This window comes from Filicampus tigris, chromosome 6, assembly GCF_054856515.1.
Source record: "Filicampus tigris isolate MCC_2025a chromosome 6, RoL_Ftig_1.0, whole genome shotgun sequence".
Classification (NCBI taxonomy): Eukaryota; Metazoa; Chordata; class Actinopteri; order Syngnathiformes; family Syngnathidae; genus Filicampus; species Filicampus tigris.
This window is the reverse complement of record NC_141222.1, coordinates 5357737-5376905: the sequence shown is the minus strand read 5'-3', so window position 1 is coordinate 5376905 and position 19169 is coordinate 5357737. Positions and strand designations below refer to the sequence as shown.

At 42.1% G+C, this 19169-nt stretch overlaps 1 protein-coding gene across 1 annotated transcript in view; it reads right to left on the bottom strand.

Annotated features, from left to right (window-relative positions):
• Nucleotides 1–19169, bottom strand: part of sorcs3a (sortilin related VPS10 domain containing receptor 3a) — a 241772-nt gene that overhangs the window by 83644 nt on the left and 138959 nt on the right. Inside the window, exon 4 of the mRNA XM_086033677.1 lies at nt 10732–10890. Coding sequence (XP_085889803.1) covers nt 10732–10890 — 159 coding nt within the window. The remainder of the gene's footprint in view (nt 1–10731; nt 10891–19169) is intronic.

Sequence of the window (19169 nt, the reverse complement as noted above, 5' to 3'; positions counted from 1 at the left end):
GCTGCGAAGTGAGCACTGCCTTCCACATCGATCGTTCGTGTCCAAGTGTTACCCGCAAGCGGCGGCACTGCGAGTATCAGAACCATCCAAATTTGGTATAGTATAGTTTTAAATGCCTGATCATTTTTATGAATAAGGATGGCGGGACGAAGCCGGAAGGGTACTACCCAGGTCGCAGATGGAGGATGGACCGGCAAAAAAGGGTCATGTGCCCAGCTCAGCGTGTCACCATCACTTGTTCATTCATTTCCATATTCTGTGGTTTCTCAAGCATTACTTGTGAACATTTCTTCTCACTTATATTGATACATGCCACGGACACTTCCATCTGCTGTTTTGACAATGGATTACCAAAAGCCTACAGTATATCTGCCATAACAGCAGTTACTCCATCTGCTGTGTTTATTTCATTTTGCCATGTAGCTATTATATTACTCATAATTTTCTTCAGTACTCACTTTCTACTTTGCCATAGTGATTAAAAGCACACTCAGATATTTATAGGTGATTTTAGTTCTGTTGAACTTGGCGTTGCAACTGTTTTAACATTCTGCTGTTAAGTCTTCATATTTGCGTACTCAATGTCACAAATGTGACATTCTTCTTCTGAGGCATACATCCATCTGTCCATTGGTTTATCGCTTCACCTGTTCAGGTCATGACTTAGGCCAGTAGTTCTCAAATAGGGGTACATAAAGGCACGTAATGGGGTATTGGTACATGAGATTTTAAAATATATTTAGAAAGTAGCATCAATGTACAAAAAAAAAAAAAAATAACTTGATCACAGCAGTTGCCTCTCTGCCACCAAGAATGACAAAGATCCTTGGTTAAGCACAAGCCCAAGGGTCTCACTTAGATCTTACCAAATGCAAAAACACTCAGTACTACAATGCAATATTCAGTGCTGACATTTGTTAAAGTTGTCAGTCTTCTTTTTAATTAACAAACATATAATTTAAGATTATTGGTTTGTTCGCAGTTTCTGCTTTTATTTAAAATTAAGTTATTTATGTTTTATTATTATAATTTTTTTAGTTATATCACTTTATTTCCAAATTATTCTAAAGCAGCGGTCATCAAGCTGGGTATCTGGGTGTAAAAAAGAACCACTGACTTAGACCAATGTTTGTGTGCAGACAAGGACACCTGTTTTGTTTCTTTTTCATGTGGCATACTAGGGATGAGCCCACATAAACACAGCACTTCTTCTTGTTGCAAACGAGTGCAAACGACTCACCCGGTGTGCTTCTTCATGCATATTAATGCTTCTTGTTTTGCCCTTCGTTGCATTGTGCACGGAGAGAAGATTCCACATGTCATAGGCATTTTCATAAACTATCGGTGATTCATGAAATTTGACACTGCATTCTCAAGCAGAATTTTTATACATTTTAAAGGGGGCATATCATGGAAAATTGACTTTTCAATTGTTTGTATGCAAATATTTGAGTCTCTGGAGTGAAAAACTGCGAAGAAGCTGTTCTAAATTTGTCAAATTCTGAGTGTCTCTGCCCATAAATTGGCAGTTAGGCTGGGCTCCACTTTCAAGATGGAAACACTATCATGTCAAAGCCAAAACGTGAAGCTAAGTGAAGCTACAATGTTGGAAGCAGAGGCGCCACAACATGGTAGGCGAGGCAGGCAATTTCCTAGGGCCCCAAGCTGTAGGGGGCCCCCCTGGGACGGCTGACATTGATTTAACACTGTAGCAACAACGCGTGGCAGTCAGCAGTACCTGCACTTATTACCAGTGCTGGCAGCTGGGCCACACATTAGACAGATGGCTGATATTGGTTTGATATCAAAGGCACAACTCTAAACAGTCATTGCAATGAAGCACTTCCTGTCGCAGAACTCTCTAATGGGGTTCCCTACTTGCAGACGTGGTGGAAATGGCATCTACAAGTACAACAAAAACAAGCTAATTTATTGATCAGGGCAGGCAAAAAGAAGACAAGAAAAACTGAGATGGTGGTAAGTGTGCATGTATATCCTTTAAATGTGAAAAACAGCAAGGCCACCACAGACGTTTACTGCACATTATTAGCTAGTATTAGTTAAACAGCAGACCCACTAACTACTTGAGACAAAACAATATAAGCTTCGTTTGAGTTTGACGTCTACACCACTAATAGTCTTATAAGTTACTGTGCTGCCAATATCACCCTATAACAAAATAATACCTTTGTTGTCAAATGCAAAAAGTGTGAGCTCAATATTGTCATCAGGTTGGTTTATTCAAACTGGTATTAATTTGTGTTTGGAATAGATGGATACGGTAATATACAGTATATTGCCCTGAGTTTTTTGTTAGCCTATAGGCAAAATGTTACATTGAACAAAACAAAATGTTTCAACATTTTAATGTTAATGAAGTATTGAAGTTGTTACAGGCTGTTCATCAGTTATTGCAAACACATCTCAGTGTTGTGGTTGGCATACACAATTGCTCACTTGCATGAATATATTAAATCAAGAGAACCAAATATAGTATGCACTTTTCTCCTTTCTTCCTCAAGGTGCTTTGTTAAAGTTTTTGGGGAGAACAACAACAGCAACCCTCTTCAACATCAAGTAGGACTTTATTAAGTTGCTCTAAAGACCGTGTAAACTCTTATTTATGATTTGTTCCTCAGTACATTAAATATATTGAAAGATAAGTGCTGAAAGAATGTGCAAAAACTGAAAAAAATACTACTGATTTGTAGAGAAACAGTGTTAAACTCGTTCTCACCATCTCAGTTGTACAGCTATTTTTGCTGTACAAAAAAAAAGCCCAAGTATGCACTTGGGCACAAATTATGTATTGAGCGCCATCAATTCATCAGTGGTTATTAGGGATGTAACAATTTATCGAAAATCGACATAAAATCAATCAATTCGCAACGCCATGTTCACTATAGCCATTCTCTTATGTCCTGCCTTGTCTGCAACACACATGCGCAGTAGTGGTTATCCGGGTCATCCGTGATGTAAACAGAAGCATTGTGGGTAACGGTGTCATGGCTACTCGAGTAAAAGTTAACAACAGAATCCAAAAGTTCACAAAATTAATTAAAAATATATAAATCTCCCGTGCGGCACGGTGGTCGACTGGTTAGCACGTCCGCCTCACAGTTCAGAGGTCGTGGGTTAGATCCCGGCTCCGGCCTCCCTGTGTGGAGTTTGCATGTTCTCCCCGTGCCTGCGTGGGTTTTCTCCGGGCACTCCGGTTTCCTCCCACATTCCAAAAAACATGCATGGTAAGTTGATTGGATACTCTAAATTGCCCATAGGTGTGATTGTGAGTGCGGATGTTTGTCTCTGTGTGCCCTGCGATTGGCTGGCAACCAGTTCAGGGTGTCCCCCGCCTACTGCCCAAAGACAGCTGGGATAGGCTCCAGCACGCCCCGCGACCCTTGTGAGGAGAAGCGGTACAGATAATGGATGGATGGATGGATAAATCTCCCTTTCATAGCAGCACAGCGGTGATAAACGAGCATCGAAAAAGGTAGCACGTTGTGCCTGATGGCTGATTTGATTTATAAGGACAGTCATTTCTGGAAGCTAGTTAGTTGGCACACACAGGCTACCGTCTGCGTCTGAACGCCGCACGCATGTCCTGTTGTGGTACGCTAACATTTTGTAAGGTCTACTACGGACTATGGAGGCATTAGTCAGCAAACTCACGTTTATTAAAAAACAAAATAAAGTTTTTGTATACCCGCAATCCCACGGTTGACATCAAATAGCAAGAGAGGATGTCAACATGCGTTGCCTCATGGTCACTGTGACCACGTACCGAATGTTGCGGAAATCCCACCACTCAGTTAAAGCAGCACTGGGCAGGAAATCGACCTTAATAAAAAATCTTCACAACTCTTTTAATGAAATATTGACTTACAAGTAGTTAAATGGGACTTTTGTCATGCCCTGGGGGGTTTTTATCGTTTTTACTCGCGCTGAGCAACTTTGAGGAGGAATGAAGCAACCCTGGCACACAAAAAAAAAAAAAATGTCCTGAATTGCTTTACGGCATACTCACTTCCTCCTTTCGCTATACGGATCTCGAATGTCTACACGCTATTACTGGTGTCATGGCAGAAGCCCCAAAATAAACAAAAAACAAAAGTATTGCTTGAACAAAATTAGATTCATTACCTCATCGCTATTCATCTTTCACACAGCCACTGGAAATAGAAATGTAATTCAGTCTAACTTGCAGGCCAGCGAGAGCTCAGGATTTCACGACACTACGCCCTGGCGCGCATGGGAAACGTGGTTGACTTTTGTCAAAACACTCCCGCTTTTGTCCACATGGCGACGCATTAATCAACAAAAACTGACATATGACACAGTGTTGCTATAACACAACATGACTTATTTTCCACAAACCCTTAATGGCAACAACACCCAACAATAAAAGACATAACATACCTAGGTGGTTAGAATATACCAATTCAGAGTGGTAAAAAAATATGTTCCTCCTAATCTTTAAAGTTTTTCTCTCATTTTGGGTGCATATCACATTTTGAATATGTAAATCTAATTACAGGTAATCATATTAGAGAAGCAAAACAAAACATTTTGGATCAGGGTTAAATAAAAACACAATTAAAAACCAAAAGTGTTTAGTTTAGTTTTACTCATATGATTTCAATCTCCTCTACATAAAAAAAAAAGACTTGGTGGCCTAGAAAAGTTAAATGTGTTTACAAGCATTTCTTTTAGTATTTATTGCTAGTTTCATAGTATTTGTGCAACTCAGCATAGTGTATAGTTTTGGGTTCCATTTTAAAATGCACTAAACATTTCAAACCAAAAAAATAAATAAAAATAAGGCCACATTATCGCCTTCAATTTCAATTATTCCATCATTTATAAAAATGTCAGGAATGTTGGTACAAGCTGCAAAGTTTAATACAAGTTGAATGTACTTTCATCAATTGTCTTTATTATTCTTTTGTTAGAATTCTTTAAGAATTCTAGCTGTAAGCTATCGATGTTCATATAATGCCGCAATTCACATATGATCCGATTAGTCGATTATCCGTGACTACTGATGGTAATTAGCAGAGCTGGGCACGCGACCCTTTTTTACCGAGATTTGGGTACCCTCGTCCCTCCGTCCTTATTCATAAAAATGATCGCCCCCCCCCTCAATCATTGTCCTTTTAAAGCGCTTCCGTCCTTGCATTCCGTCGGTTCGCCTCGCCCACACCCACACCGCCAATGCCGTGAAAAAAAAACAAAAAACCTCTGTGCGCTGATAAACATTATTTAAAGATTTCGTGTGCACATCCATTTACCGGGAGCATTGTGAGCGAATTGAATTGTTTACAATTGTTTAGCCAAGAGGGCGGCACGATGGGCGACTGGTTAGCTAGTCCGCCTCACAGTTCAGAGGTCGTGGGTTCGATCCCGGCTCCGGCCTCCCCGTGTGGAGCTTGCATGTTCTCTCCGTGCCGCGTTGGTTTCCTCCCACACTCCCACTTTTATCATGCATGGTAAGTTGATTGGACACTCTAAATTGCCCCTAGGTGTGATTGTGAGTGCGGATGTTTGTCTCTGTGTGCCCTGCGATTGGCTGGCAACCAATTCAGGGTGTCCCCTGCCCACTGCCCGAAGACAGCCGGGATAGGCTCCAGCATGCCCGCGACCCTTGTGAGGATAAGCGGTATGGATAATGAATGAATGTTTAGCCAAGATGGCATTTAGCTGAAACACAAGCCCGTCGTGATGTGATGAGGATGATGATGATACCGACGGGAGCAAACCAGGGGATATCAAGAGAATGTTTAAGATTGATTAATAACACAATACTATTGCGTATTATTGCAAAACTTTTGTGTTCTAATGCAAGGCGTTTTCATTTTTTATAAAATAATTATTTTCATGTTTGGTTTGTTTTGGTTTTGGGCTTTCTTTAGTTTCATGTTTTGCTCAGTGTTCTGTGTCCGTCTCGTCATGATTATTGTGTCCACCTGTGTGCCCCCCCCCCCCCTAGTGTTGGCCAATCAGCTCCCTCCTACCTTGTGTCCCTTGTCCAGGTGTTTCTCGTCGTTTCGTCAGTGTGCTTGTATTTAAGTTGCTAGTTTTTGTTCAGTTCTTGTCGGATCATTGTTGTGTAGTCGCTGTTGTCATAGTTGGCCTTGCGTTTGTTGTTTTAGTCGGAGTTGTTCATGCTGTCATGGTGACAGAGTTACCGGTTGTCGTTACCTCGCCAAATCAAGCCTCGTCACCACCTCCAAGCCAAGCCTCATAACCATGCCAAGCCTCAGTAACCGGTCAAGTGTATTTCATTTCATTTTCATTAAAATATCATAAACAGTCCTCCTGCATTTGGGTCCATCTCCATGCCAAATCCTGACAAATTATTGCAAAATAACACAAGGATATTTTAAGAAGAAACAAAGACTTCCATTTCCGGGTCGTTTAAATGTATACGCTGGTAGAGATTTATCTAAAGATTTCCCACACAAGGACATACTTAGCAAGCAAACGGATAAGGTACTAAATGTGAACAGTTAACAAAACTATCCCGGATTACACACACAAGACAGGCTGGTCGTGTTTCTGTCAGTGAGGTGAAATGGCTGACTCCTGCGTCATTATCCATGGTATTACATGTGATGAACCACTAGAGGGCAGAATATGCATGTACAATGTGACTACTGGTAGGCCTAAGCATTTGAAAAGCACTGTGCAGGCAATTAATGAAGGCAGCTCCCTAGAAGAGACATGCGGTGACTGAGTGACATGCTGACGTCACTCGCCGGTGTGCTGGGTCTGACGCCGCTTGCGCTACTAGGTCTCATCACTTGTCGTACTAGTAGAACCCGCGCTGCATCACTTGTTGAAAATTCTCCTGCGCAGTTGGGTAACTATTGGCGCGTTTGAAGTGTTCTGAGGCAATATTTGTTATTTGCCCATTTTGCAGAGTCGGTTGAGATTAACTTTGGCCACCTCGTGACCACATCACACGCGCCCATTAGTGGGCCGGACTAAAATCCACCTCCGCCCTTGCTTAGTCCGACCCTTTTTTAAAACTTGTCGCCCCCCCGTCCCCTGTCCCAAAAATGGGTGTCCATCTGGGACGGAGGGACAGACCGTTTCGGCCCTGGGACGGACTGCACAGCTCTGGTAATTAGTCGACTAGCAAAATAATAGTTTGTGGCAGCCCTACTTGACATGCTTGCAACAAACATCATTGCGTATTGCGTTTGTGGATGGCTGCAGCACCACACTAGCGCACAGAGACAAGCATGGTAGCGAGTTTAAAAAAAATACTGAATCGAAAATCTGGAACTAAAACTTGAATCGAATCGGGGCTTGAGTCAATCGTTACATCCCTCATCTATTGTTATCTATCGTAATTGTGAGTTACTTAGTAATAAAACATTGGTCCATTCCTACCACTACAGTTAGCCATGGCTGGCCATCAATCAATGCCTACAACCGGAAAAAAATGCATCTTCCCTCAAGTGTTATGCTCTGTGTAGTGGACGGCTCCACTACGAATTGGTCGGCTCCTCGTGGCTCGTAGCGACTGGTGGACTGATATTGGATCAGTCCAATACTCCACAGATTTGGCTCCATGTAGATCCACACAACAGAGATGCTTAAGGGCTTCAGTGTTGTTAGTTATTTGCAGTATTGGGCAAGTTACTTCTAAAATGTAATATATTTGACATTACTTATTACTTGCAATTGAAAGTAATGTTCCATCCATCCTTTCTTTGCACTGTTACCGTTTGTGTCGAGTAAGTTACTTATTACTTTGAAGTTACTTTTTAGTGCTCAGTTAAATGTAATTTTCATTCAATTTTCATTTTCAAAATGAATTGATTGCTTCAGTAAGTTCATTGAGTGTAAAAATTATGGCGAACGAATTATGCAAGTAACTTGCTGTGGCGACCCCTGATGGGACAAGCCGAATGTCACAACAACACCGTACATATTATCTGTACTTCTGCTCAGCAGTTTGAGCTGTGGTTGCGTTTTTTAAAAAGTGCTTAATAAAATTTGGCTTGGGTTAATTTGGCCACTTACCAACCACCTAGAATTTAATCCAAATGGACCATCCAAATTATCTCAGTATTCATCAGTGATTAAAAAAAATGTTCATTTGAACATTAGTCGTAAAGCATTTCTGAGCCCACTGAAAACGTTTCTCCTTGTGAGATTGGCTTGGGGTAGCTGAAATTCAGCATTATACATGATTTCAAGCCTTTGGAGGATGCTGCATGGAGAATTTATTGGGACTCCAGAGACACCAGCGGCTTCAAATACCTGCTGCTCATCAGTGGCTTTTTAATAGATGCAACTTTAATATGATGCATTTACCTGACAAAAATATTCCTTAATATCCTTTATCGGAGAAGACAAGTTCGCTTTTTGGAGTCACACAGACATTATTTAACAGTAAAATGATTGTCTTGAAATGTCCATTTTTTTTAAGCTTTCCACAAGGCATGAGACTATTTCACGCTTTTCATCAGCACAAAGAGCCCTCTGTTCAACCCATTATGCTTAAAGACTACGACTTTCCTAAAAATGTGGAAGATTCTCCAAAAGAAATGTTTCTTAATATCAGGCTCAGCTACGGAACTAATTATCATATATGTGTGCGATTTATGTCAGTAAGCTAAATAGACAGCAGAAACAACAAATTCACAAGTTTTCCCCCAAAAATGAAAACCCAAATAAAAAGTATTTATTTAGTTTTCAACTTATGTGCATATTAATTTTGGAATACACCCGGTGTGACAGCATTTCAGTTTGTGTACTTTCTTTCTTTCTTTCTTTCTTTCTTTCTTTCTTTCACTCATTCACAAAAGACTGTTTACATAATTCCTTCACTTGGCGGCTACAATATTGACTTCATTTTCTGCCAACTAAAGACTAAATCAATCAGTAATTGCCTCCAAAAAACTGCTCACTGAGAGAAGATAAGCGTCTTGATAGGTCAGTATGAGTTTAATATATTCTAAACTGAAATGAACTGACCTAATTGTTTTAAGCGAATCAAGAATTACAAAAAAACAGCTTGCTTCTTTCTATTTGTCCCATTGTGGATGTTGACGTTGTACAGAAGATAATTTCACTCCTGCATACAAGTACTAAAAGCCACACTTTCCAAAGCCTAACATCAACATACTGCTGATTAAATTCAGAGTGACACGGCCTGAAAACCATTAGCTAGTTACAAGCTGAAAATGACCGTTTAAAAGCTGCTTGCTGCTGGGTTGAATGTCAAAATGAAGGCGACAGGCTATGAGGGGAATGAAGAGACCAATAACATCAATGTAAAGTCTTGACTTATAAGATGAAAAAAATGTTTAACTAGCCTTAGGATGTGTGCAAATGACACATTCAGTGTCAAACTAGTTCATCCGAACCAGTCATCTGGTGCCTTTTCTTTTGGTGCCAGTGTTGAAAAGATGATGCAAATGCCAAATGCATCCGACTGCATGGGTTGGACCCAACTGTCCTCTTAAGTTTGACTTGCCAAATGCATGTCTCAGCTACCACACAGACTTATTGAACTGTTCTGCTGGATTTATAACTGGTCTTCATTACTCAGGTGTATTTAATCAGTGAGATCAATGTATGTGACTGCTATTTATCTTCTCAAATTGATTGCACCCAGATGCACTTCAAATTTTATAAACAGTGTAACGCACAATGCAAGCTGATATTTTGCTTATAGAGCTAACAACATTGAACCGTGTATTAATAAGCTTGATTTGGATGTAGCTAATTGCTAAATCAAATAAATGAGGAGCAATTGTCAGCAGCGTCTCACTGGAGGCATTATGACTGTAAATTCATGTTTATCTACAACAAAGCGCACACTCTATGGACATTGAGATACAAAGAGTACGTGCACACTCTCTCTCCATCTCTCTCTCTCTAAATTACTCATACTCTCACTCATGCTTACCCAACGCTGTCTGATAAGTTAATTGATGTGAGCAGTTCCTCTTTCTGTGCAGAGTAGCTTTAGCTGAGTTTCAATATCATGACACTGTTATGCTCTATGTGACAAATGTGTGGAATAAATGACCATAGACCATGGAATTATTCGATAGAGGACAATTTACAGAGCTACTAATGCATTCAGTACATGTTCATCCCACAAAATGTAATATGTATGCTCTTTGAAATTGCAAAACTATTTTATGCCCTGTGCATCAGGAGTCAGACCCAGTCGGATCGAAATGAGCTAGCAATCAATCATTCACACTTTTGATGTCATGTACTGTATAGTAAGAAAGGATATGAGGATACAAAACATCAGAGTGGATTTTGCAATAACGATCGCAATTGTATATCATTATCGATCTGGTAAAAAAACAGAGGCCGCACAAGACATCCAGACCGCCGAAAATACAGAAGAGAAACAAGTAGGAGAGAAGATAAAACAGTGTTACCATATTTGACAAGTGCATTGGGGTGGGAAACTTATTTTTGTCATTTTGGAATGAAGAGTCTAAATCATAATGTCCGCTGATAGTGTAGTGGTACACACGCCTGAGTTGTGTGCGGGCAGCGTGGGATCAATTCCCGCTCAGTGACAGTGTCTATGTGTGTCCTGCGACTGGCTGGCGACCAGTTTGGGGTGTAGTCTGCCTTCGCCCATTGACGGCTGGGATAGGCTCCAGCAACTCCCCGCGACCCTATATAGGATAAGCGCTTTGGAAGATGACATGACATGAGTCTAAATCATATCTAGCTCAATCTTACCTTCTGATCGTGACTGTAAGCTAAGGCCCAGTCCTCCTCAGTGGGGTGGAATAATAAGCTTAGGATGTAGAAAGTGAGGCGGTACTTCTGGTAACTGGCTCCTTCATCAGAGCTGATTAGCACACTGCTCTCAAACTCAGGATCAGTCAACACCATAATCTGATAGAAAGGGGGGAAAAAACAATAGTCAAACAAGATTTTCGTTTGCTTTTCTTTTATTGTTTTTGAAGGGAACCAATACGTATTTGAAGGGCAAGTATGAGAAAAATGGTAGAATACAAAAAGTTTGGAGGGAAGGCAAATACAAAACTGTTTGTAGCAGAAGCAGGGTCAGCAGAAAAGGCCAGGCTTTGGCTCATATCAGGCTTATGTTTGTCAACAGCGCCACTGCACTTCCAAGTTCATTTAACTAGCATGACTCTGGAATAGCTTGTTGCTATGAGTCTGAGGGCCCTATTTTCGTTCTGGCCGCAAGTCTAGCGTAAAGTGCAGTATAACTATGCGTATGAGAGGAGTTTTCTTTCGTTTGGTATGTTAATCAACTTTGTAATGTGGCGTTTGTGCCTTTGTGCACCATTATGCAATGGAACGTAGTGTTTTCTGGCCAACCCTCCACAATCGTTATCAGGCTTTTGCAAAGCTTGGTGATGAGCCGATCATTTGAATCAGATGTGGTGCAGGCAGGAAGAGATGGAAAACAGTCTGGATAGGAGCACCCCTGATCCATGACATTGACATGTAAACTAAATCTCCCCTTTCGGCTGTAGTCGGCCGTGTGTGTGACGTGCATTTGGAGACCGCCTTGCACCCGATAGTGTGTGTGACAGACTTCAATTCCATTAAACACACCAAAAAGGCATTTGACCACCTGCGTTGCAAAGTAAGCCTACTTTTAGCCAATCTAAAATGTAGTCTAACTTTTGTCACAGAATTGCGAGATGCGCTGAGGGCCCTAGTAAGAATGTTCAGTGAGGTGTAGCATGTCTACCAAATTCACAAACATGACCTAGACCGTTGCCTCGGCACGAAAATGGCGATGTGCCCATTTTTACACCACGCGCAGACTGCTTTCTGTCACTAAATTACCAGGTGCATTGGGGGTGAGGCTTCTTTGTGTGCCAGTAGTCCCAGCACGCTCAGACAGGCGCATGCGAGACTAGACTTGCGCTGGCACGAAAATTAAGTTATGCCCTTTTTCACGCCAAGCACACGGGCGTCAGTCTACCAAAATAGGGCTCTTAAACTTCATAGTAACACCATCCATCTATAAAATTAGATTAAGTAAAAGACAGCAGAAATTTTGTAGTACAAACCTCAATTTAAATCGTGTACATTGAGTAAAACAAAAAAAACAGAATACAATATTTTGCAAATCCCTTTCTACCTATATTCAAATGAATCCACTACAAAGAGGAGATATGTAATGTTCAACTTTATATTATTATTAATATTATTATATTTATTGTTTTTATTATTTATTTTTTTGCAAATATACTCTCATTTTGAATTTGATCCGTGCAACTCATTCCCCAAAAAGCTGGGACAGGGGCAACAAAAGACTGGGAAAGGTGAAGAATGCTCAAAAAACACGTTTGCAACATTCCACAGGGTAACATGTTCACCTCATCTGAGTAAAAAATGTGTATTTATTCTATATGAGTAACATTTTACTCTAACAAGAGCACTTGTTCATCTTCAGAGTAAACCCTATTCTCATCAGTGTTATATGTGGGTGAGTAACTTATGTTCTCATCAAGAAAAGGATGTTTTCAATAATTTGTTGTACAATTAATCCATTACTTTGAGTAAAATTTACTCTGAATAATTAACTCTCTTCCAAGTGTACATTTTACTCTGTTTAGACCAAAGATACTGTTCCGAAAAAAATGTTCCCCGATTTGAGTAAAATGTACTCTACGAAATTTACAGTTCAGTAAAATAGAGCATATAAGACAAAAACAATGACTATTATGCTATTCATCATTTTTACAGTAGGTGCCATGCTTAAAAAAATGAGTCGATAATGAACAAACCCTTCATAAGTTGTTGATACACATAGTGAGGAACAAATATACTGTATCAATCAGGAGGGATTTGTAGTTGATAGGATTCATGAAATTGACCTTGGAAGCTCCGGAAAATTTGAGCCATCCTGTGGGGTCAGAGTAACATCGAGGTACCTGGCAAACTGTAAGACCAAAACATGCACGTCAACCGGTTTACTTCAAATTTGAAAATGGATTTGAAGAATGGCCTTAATCACCTTGAGGATTTTAAAGGGGGGTTTGTCAACTATAAATTCGGGAAATGTTGACTGAGGCTAACACCACGTGAAGCAGGTGAAAAACACTGTCACACATTTTTAGGTTGCTAAAAAGGGACACACAGTCGGAAAAGAAATCTGTGTCTCAAATATGAGCTGTGCTGAGATTCAATTTACAGTATATTATATCTATGTAATTGTTGAGCTAAACAGATGTAATCACACTTCTATTATCTAGTTGCTAGAGTTAAAAGGAAGTGATTTTTCTTATGGCCAATAAAGTTGTGTTTTCCCCAATCAACTCACTCACCCACTTATGTGAGCTGGGCCTCTCGCACTGCTTATGTTGGTCAATCACAAAAGAGTTTGTCACTATCAACAACTCCAGATACACCAAGCTCTAGTCAACCAATGTGTGCCACAGGGCTCCCTACATAGCCCCTCCTCTTCACTATTAATCTGTTCTCCTTGGCCGGAACATCCAAAATGGACTGACCTTCCACTCGTATGCTGACCATACATAAGGTTCATATACTACACAGTCGTGTCACCTTCACTGACTCCCAATCATGAATGAAGATGCATAATTTTCAAACTACTGATACGTACCTACAAGCAGAGGTGGGCATTCCGTCAGACTAACAGATTTGTCTGTCAGTGGCAGACTGACGGGCGCCCGTTTTGTTGACTAATGATCGAACAGTTTTTAAAAATGACAGACTAAGCACTGACAGAAGTGGATTTTTGTCTGTCAGAGTAATCGTCGCTAACCGCGGCCGTCGACAGATGCCTGTTTTAATGTTTTTTGGGGGGAGGGGCTGCGGTGATGGACTAGCGGACTGATGGACTTCTGACAGACTAACTGAAAGAAAGACTTAACTGACAGACTGCCTGACGGACTGACCAACTGACGATTACAATTCGGTTCGGCTTGAGGAATGATGAACTGACAAATGACGGACGGGTACCCAGGCTACTGACGGATGACAAACCTGCAAAATTTAGTAAAATGCCCACCTCTGCCTACAACTAATGCAGCTTGTTACCTTGAGTGATACATGCAACAGCTGCCCATAGACATTTTTGGCTAAGACCTACTTGTGTATGTGTCCTCGGTTTTTAGTGACGAGAACTTTCTATATCTGAACAGGAACAATAACGCAGCTTTCTAAAACCTCTAGTTAGAGAGCTATTGACAAAAGTTAACGTCTTTATTTGTGAAAATGTCGTTGTGTAAACAAGCAGGTAAAATGACACAGTGAGTCAGAACCACACAACCAAAGCGAAACTGTGACATTATCAGTAGTAGTGGTATAATAAAGCAAGGCATATTTTATTTATTTATTTAGACACCCGAGAAGAGGTTCTGGTTCCTCCCATAAGTCGACTTTTCCATGTTGCGTCATTCCGAACCTGTACCCCTAGTGTACCCCTAACCTCTGCGGCTGCTCTTGGATTCTGCTACGATGGCGCAAGGCCTTCGACTGCCCTCTGATTCTGCTCCGGCGGTGTAAGGCCTTCGGCTGCCCTCTGACTCGGCTTCGGCAGTGCAACCTGTGTGGCTGCCCTTGGATTCTGCTACGACGGCTCCGGCAGCGCAACCTGTGTGGCTGCTCTTGGATTCTGCTACGATGGCACAAGGCCTTTGACTGCCCTCTATTCTGCTCCGGTGGTGCAAGGCCTTCGGCTGCCCTCTGACTCTTGCTTTGGCAGCGCAACCTGTGCGGCTGCCCTTGGATTCTGCTATGATGGCTCCGGTAGCGCAACCTCTGTGGCTGCCCTTGGATTCTGCTATGACTCCTCCGGCAGCGCAACCTCGGCAGCTGCCCATGGATTCTGCTACGACGGCTCCAGCAGCGCAACCTCTGTGGCTGCCCTTGGATTCTGCTATGGCGGCACATGACCTTCGGCTGCCCTCTGACTCGGCTCTGGTGGCGCAACCTCTGCGGCTGCTCTTGGATTCTGCTACAGCAGCACAAGGCCTGAGGCTGCCTTTATCCCCTGTGTGGCCCCCTGGCCGCCCACAGGACTGGCCCGGGGCCAAGACCCTCTCGTCTGGCGTCCGGGTCGCCCATCAGATTGTTCCTGTCAAGTCCCTCTCGTCTGGCCTCCTGGACGCCCACCGGACTGGCCCCGCCAAGAACCTCGTGTCTGGCCTTCGAGATAGCCACTAGATTGTCCCCGCCATGACTCTCTTGTCTGGCCTCCGAGTCGCCCACCGGACTGGTTCCGCCAGGGAACCTCTTGTCTGGCCTTCTCTGATCTGTTCTTGATTTTGGTTTCGATTTAGACTTTAGTTTCATGTTTTCTAATTGTTTTTCTTTTTGTTTGTTTGTATGTTTTCTTTTATTTTCTTAGTGACCTTGTTTCTGTTGTTGTTTTGGACTGGTGCCCTTGGGGGGGGTACTGTTATAACTGGTTGTTTAAGTGATGTATCAGTTGCTCTGCAGTTGCTATGGTCCTTTTATGCTTTGTCCTTTATGATGCCATATAGGCTTGAAGTCTTACAGTTTAAATCTTTGAGTAACACACTGACACATTGTCAGTACAAACCTTCTTGGAGTGAGGATGCACTCTCTTCCTGTCCTGATCTCTGTTGTTACTTTGTATTTTTCTTGATAAAGACTTTTTACTCTTCAACTTCCGTGTCATATCTGCGAATGGGTCCAAATACTGATCCACACATGACAGTTTGCTTGTTGCCTAATGACATAATCACCAATAATGGTGAGCAAGCCAACAAAACAAGTTAAAACTGCTAATACTAAAAATACCAAATTTCTACAAATTGTCTTATTTCATCAGCCTAATGTTGGGTTGTGGCCAAACAGTAGCAAAAGTGTTGAAGCATTTTAAAGTAAAGGTACAATAGATTTGTGGTGTATCGATCGCAATATTTCTCTTTTAAGTGAACGACTGGAGCCTGCGCCTGATTGGGAGGGATTTTTTTTTTTCTCGTCTTTTCTTGCATGTGATTGGACGTGTAGTGGTGTCTGTGTGACCACAATAGGGTAAAGGGATAGATTACAGTGAGTAAACAAACTGGAAGGACAGAGAGTTGAGAGGGTGAGAGAGAATTGCTTCGCTGTTAGCATTTACATGCATTGCTACTATGCGCAGCTAAGGTGAAAAAAAAAAAAAAAGAGCATCCAAAAAAATGAAGTAACACATTTTGGACAGATTTTAAAGTTAATAGTTGGAGGGCAGAGTGCAGACTTTGCAAAATTAGAATTTCGTGTCGGGGAGGCTCTACAAACAAACCTGCATCAAGCATACTGTTCACCCGTTATTTCAGTTAGAGGAGAACAGAGGAACCAGGGAACCTACTGTTCATGAATGTGCAAGTATGTCTTCTGCAACTGTAGCTGCTTCAACAATAGTTCCAACATTGCACACAAATAGTACAGTTTGTTGATTTTTTTTTTTTGTATACTACATTATATATTTTTGTAGCACTATGTGTATGTGAACTAGTAAAGCAACACATGATGCATAATCAATATAATATATATTTTAAATTAGTCATTCAATTAACACAACAGTTTAGTAATCAATTAAGTGAAGCAACATACAAATTGATGAGCCACTTGGGAGCCTCAAGTGCTCTTTTTAGGGAGCTAAGCAAAGCAAAAAAACAAAACAAAAACAGGGCTATTGAAAAAGAGCCAAAATTCCCATCACTATCAGAGATGGACGTTCTGGATGAATCACATCACACCAGATCAATTGGGCTTAGTGTGTGTCTGATGGAAGGTTTAGCACAGTTGTTGTCGCAATATGGTCATTAACCATGGATCAAGTCTTAATCACCCACATTTAGCTATTGTATTTTCACTTCTTGAATTACATTTCCAGTTGCCTTTTTTTCCATTTTCAGATTATGTCATATAGTTCAACTAGACATTAGATTTGTAATCAGTAGACAACTTACACCTTTGTTATAGCACATGAAAAGTTGTTGATTTACTTGATTTATGGACGCCATTTTGTCAGTCTCCATTGTTGGCATTGTTTAAAGTTAAAAAGATATACAATACAATACAATTTTATTTGTATAGCGCATTTCACAACAGTATAACTATACAGTTAAAAAGAGTGTAAAACGTTGAGTCATTGATTTGTATTGAGCTAAATGTCCATATAATTTTTCTCCTGCGAGGTGGCATAACTGTTTCATGTTGGAAGACACCAGTGGTAAGGGATGCCATCAAGCTAAAGGAGTCCTACCAGCTGGCAAAGTGGAACACAGCTTTGGCAGTTAGCGAGACAAAAACTCGGGCATGGGTGGAGTTCAGCCAGGCCATGGAAAAAGACTTCCGAATGGCTTCGAGGAAAGTCTGGTCCACCATCCGGTGTCTCAGGAGCGCACCATCAACACTGTGTATGGTGGAAATGGGCATTGATGACTTTGACTTGGGAAGTTGGATACTTTGAAGAGTTCCTAAATTCCACAGACACCTTATTTTGAGGAATCAGAGCCTCGGAGCTCTGAGATGGGCTCTCCTATCTCTGGGGTTTGAGTCACTGAGGTGGTTAAGAAGGTGGCAAGACCCTAGGGGTTGATGGGACCCACCCAGAGTTCCTATAGGCTCTGGATGTAGTGGGCTGTCCTGGTTGACACACTTCTACAGCATAGAGTGGACATTTGGGGACAGTGCCTTAGATTAGCAGACCAGGGTGCATGGGTGTTAGCCAACCACTCTACATGTGTTTTGTAGAATTGAAGAAGGCGTTCGACCATGTGCCTTATGAAGTTCTGTGGGGCGTGCTTCGGGAGTGTGGGGTAACGAACCCCCCTAATACAGGCTGTTCGTTCCCTGTATGACCTATGTCAAAGTGTGGTCCGCATCGGCAGCAGTAAGTCGGAATCGTTTCCAGTGAGTGTTAGACTCAGCCAAGGCTGCTCTTTGTCACAGATTTCAGGCGCAGCCAAGGCCTTTCACGGGCGCCGGTTTGGTGGTTTCCATATCGCATGTCTGCTCCTTGCATAGCGTATGGTACTGTTGGCTTCATCACGACAAATCTCACTGTAGCAGTTCGCAGCCGAGTGGGATGCGGTTGGGATGAAAATCAGCACCTCCAAATGTGAGACCCTAGTCTTCAGTCAGAAAAGGGTGGAGTGCCCTCCCCAGGTTGGGTGTATGATCCTGCCCCAAGTGGAGGCTTTCAAGTATCTTGCGGTCTTGTTCACAAGTGAGGGGAGGATAGAGTGGTAGGTCGACAGGTGTGGCATCGGCAGTGATATGGACAATGTATTGGTCCATTGTGGCTATTTACCGGTAGAGCTACGTTCCTACCTTCATCCACGGTCAGAAGCTGTGGGTCATGCCCGAAAGAACAAGATCATGGATATAAGCGGCCGAAATCATTTTTCTTTGCATGATGTCCTGGCTCTCCCTTAAATATAGGCTGGAGAAGCTTGGTCATTCGGGAAGGACTCAAGAGTTGGGCCACTGCCCCGCTGCATTGAGAGGAGCCAGTTGAGGTGGCTGTGGTATTTGTTTAAGCTGCCTCGTGGACGCCTTCTTGGTGAGGTGTTCCGGGCATGTCCATCCAGGAGGAGGGCTCGGTGACGAGCCATGACACGCTGGAGAGACAATGCCTCTCGGTTGGCTTGGGGATGCCTTGGGATTCCCCCGGAAGAGCTGGACGAATTCGGTGGGGAGAGGGAAGTCTGGGTTTTCCTCCTGAAGATGTTACCCCTGCGATCCAATGACAGATAAGCGGAAGAAAATGGATGATGGATGGCTATTCATTCATAGTTTGACCAGCGAGTCCTGAATCAACTAAAGTGGGTGACTAAATGTATTGCATGTCTGCTAAAAACCATGTCATAGTCCAAAAAATGAAAAATCCAATTTGAGCCAGCATCTGTGATGATATGGGGGTCTGTTAGGGCCCATGGCATGGGTAACTTCACATCTGTGAATGCTAAAAGGTACATTCAGGTTTTGGAGCAAGATATGCTGCCATTCAAGCAACGTCTTTTTCAGGGACACCTCTGCTTATTTCAAAAAGACAAAGCCAAGTCATATTATGCACTGGCCTGCCAATGGTCCAGACGCGCTTACCATTGATAATGTGTGCAGCGTTGTGAAGCGCAAAATATGACAACGTAGACCCCGGGCTGTTGAGCAATCGTAATTGTACGAGGGGGAAAAAAATTAATCTACAA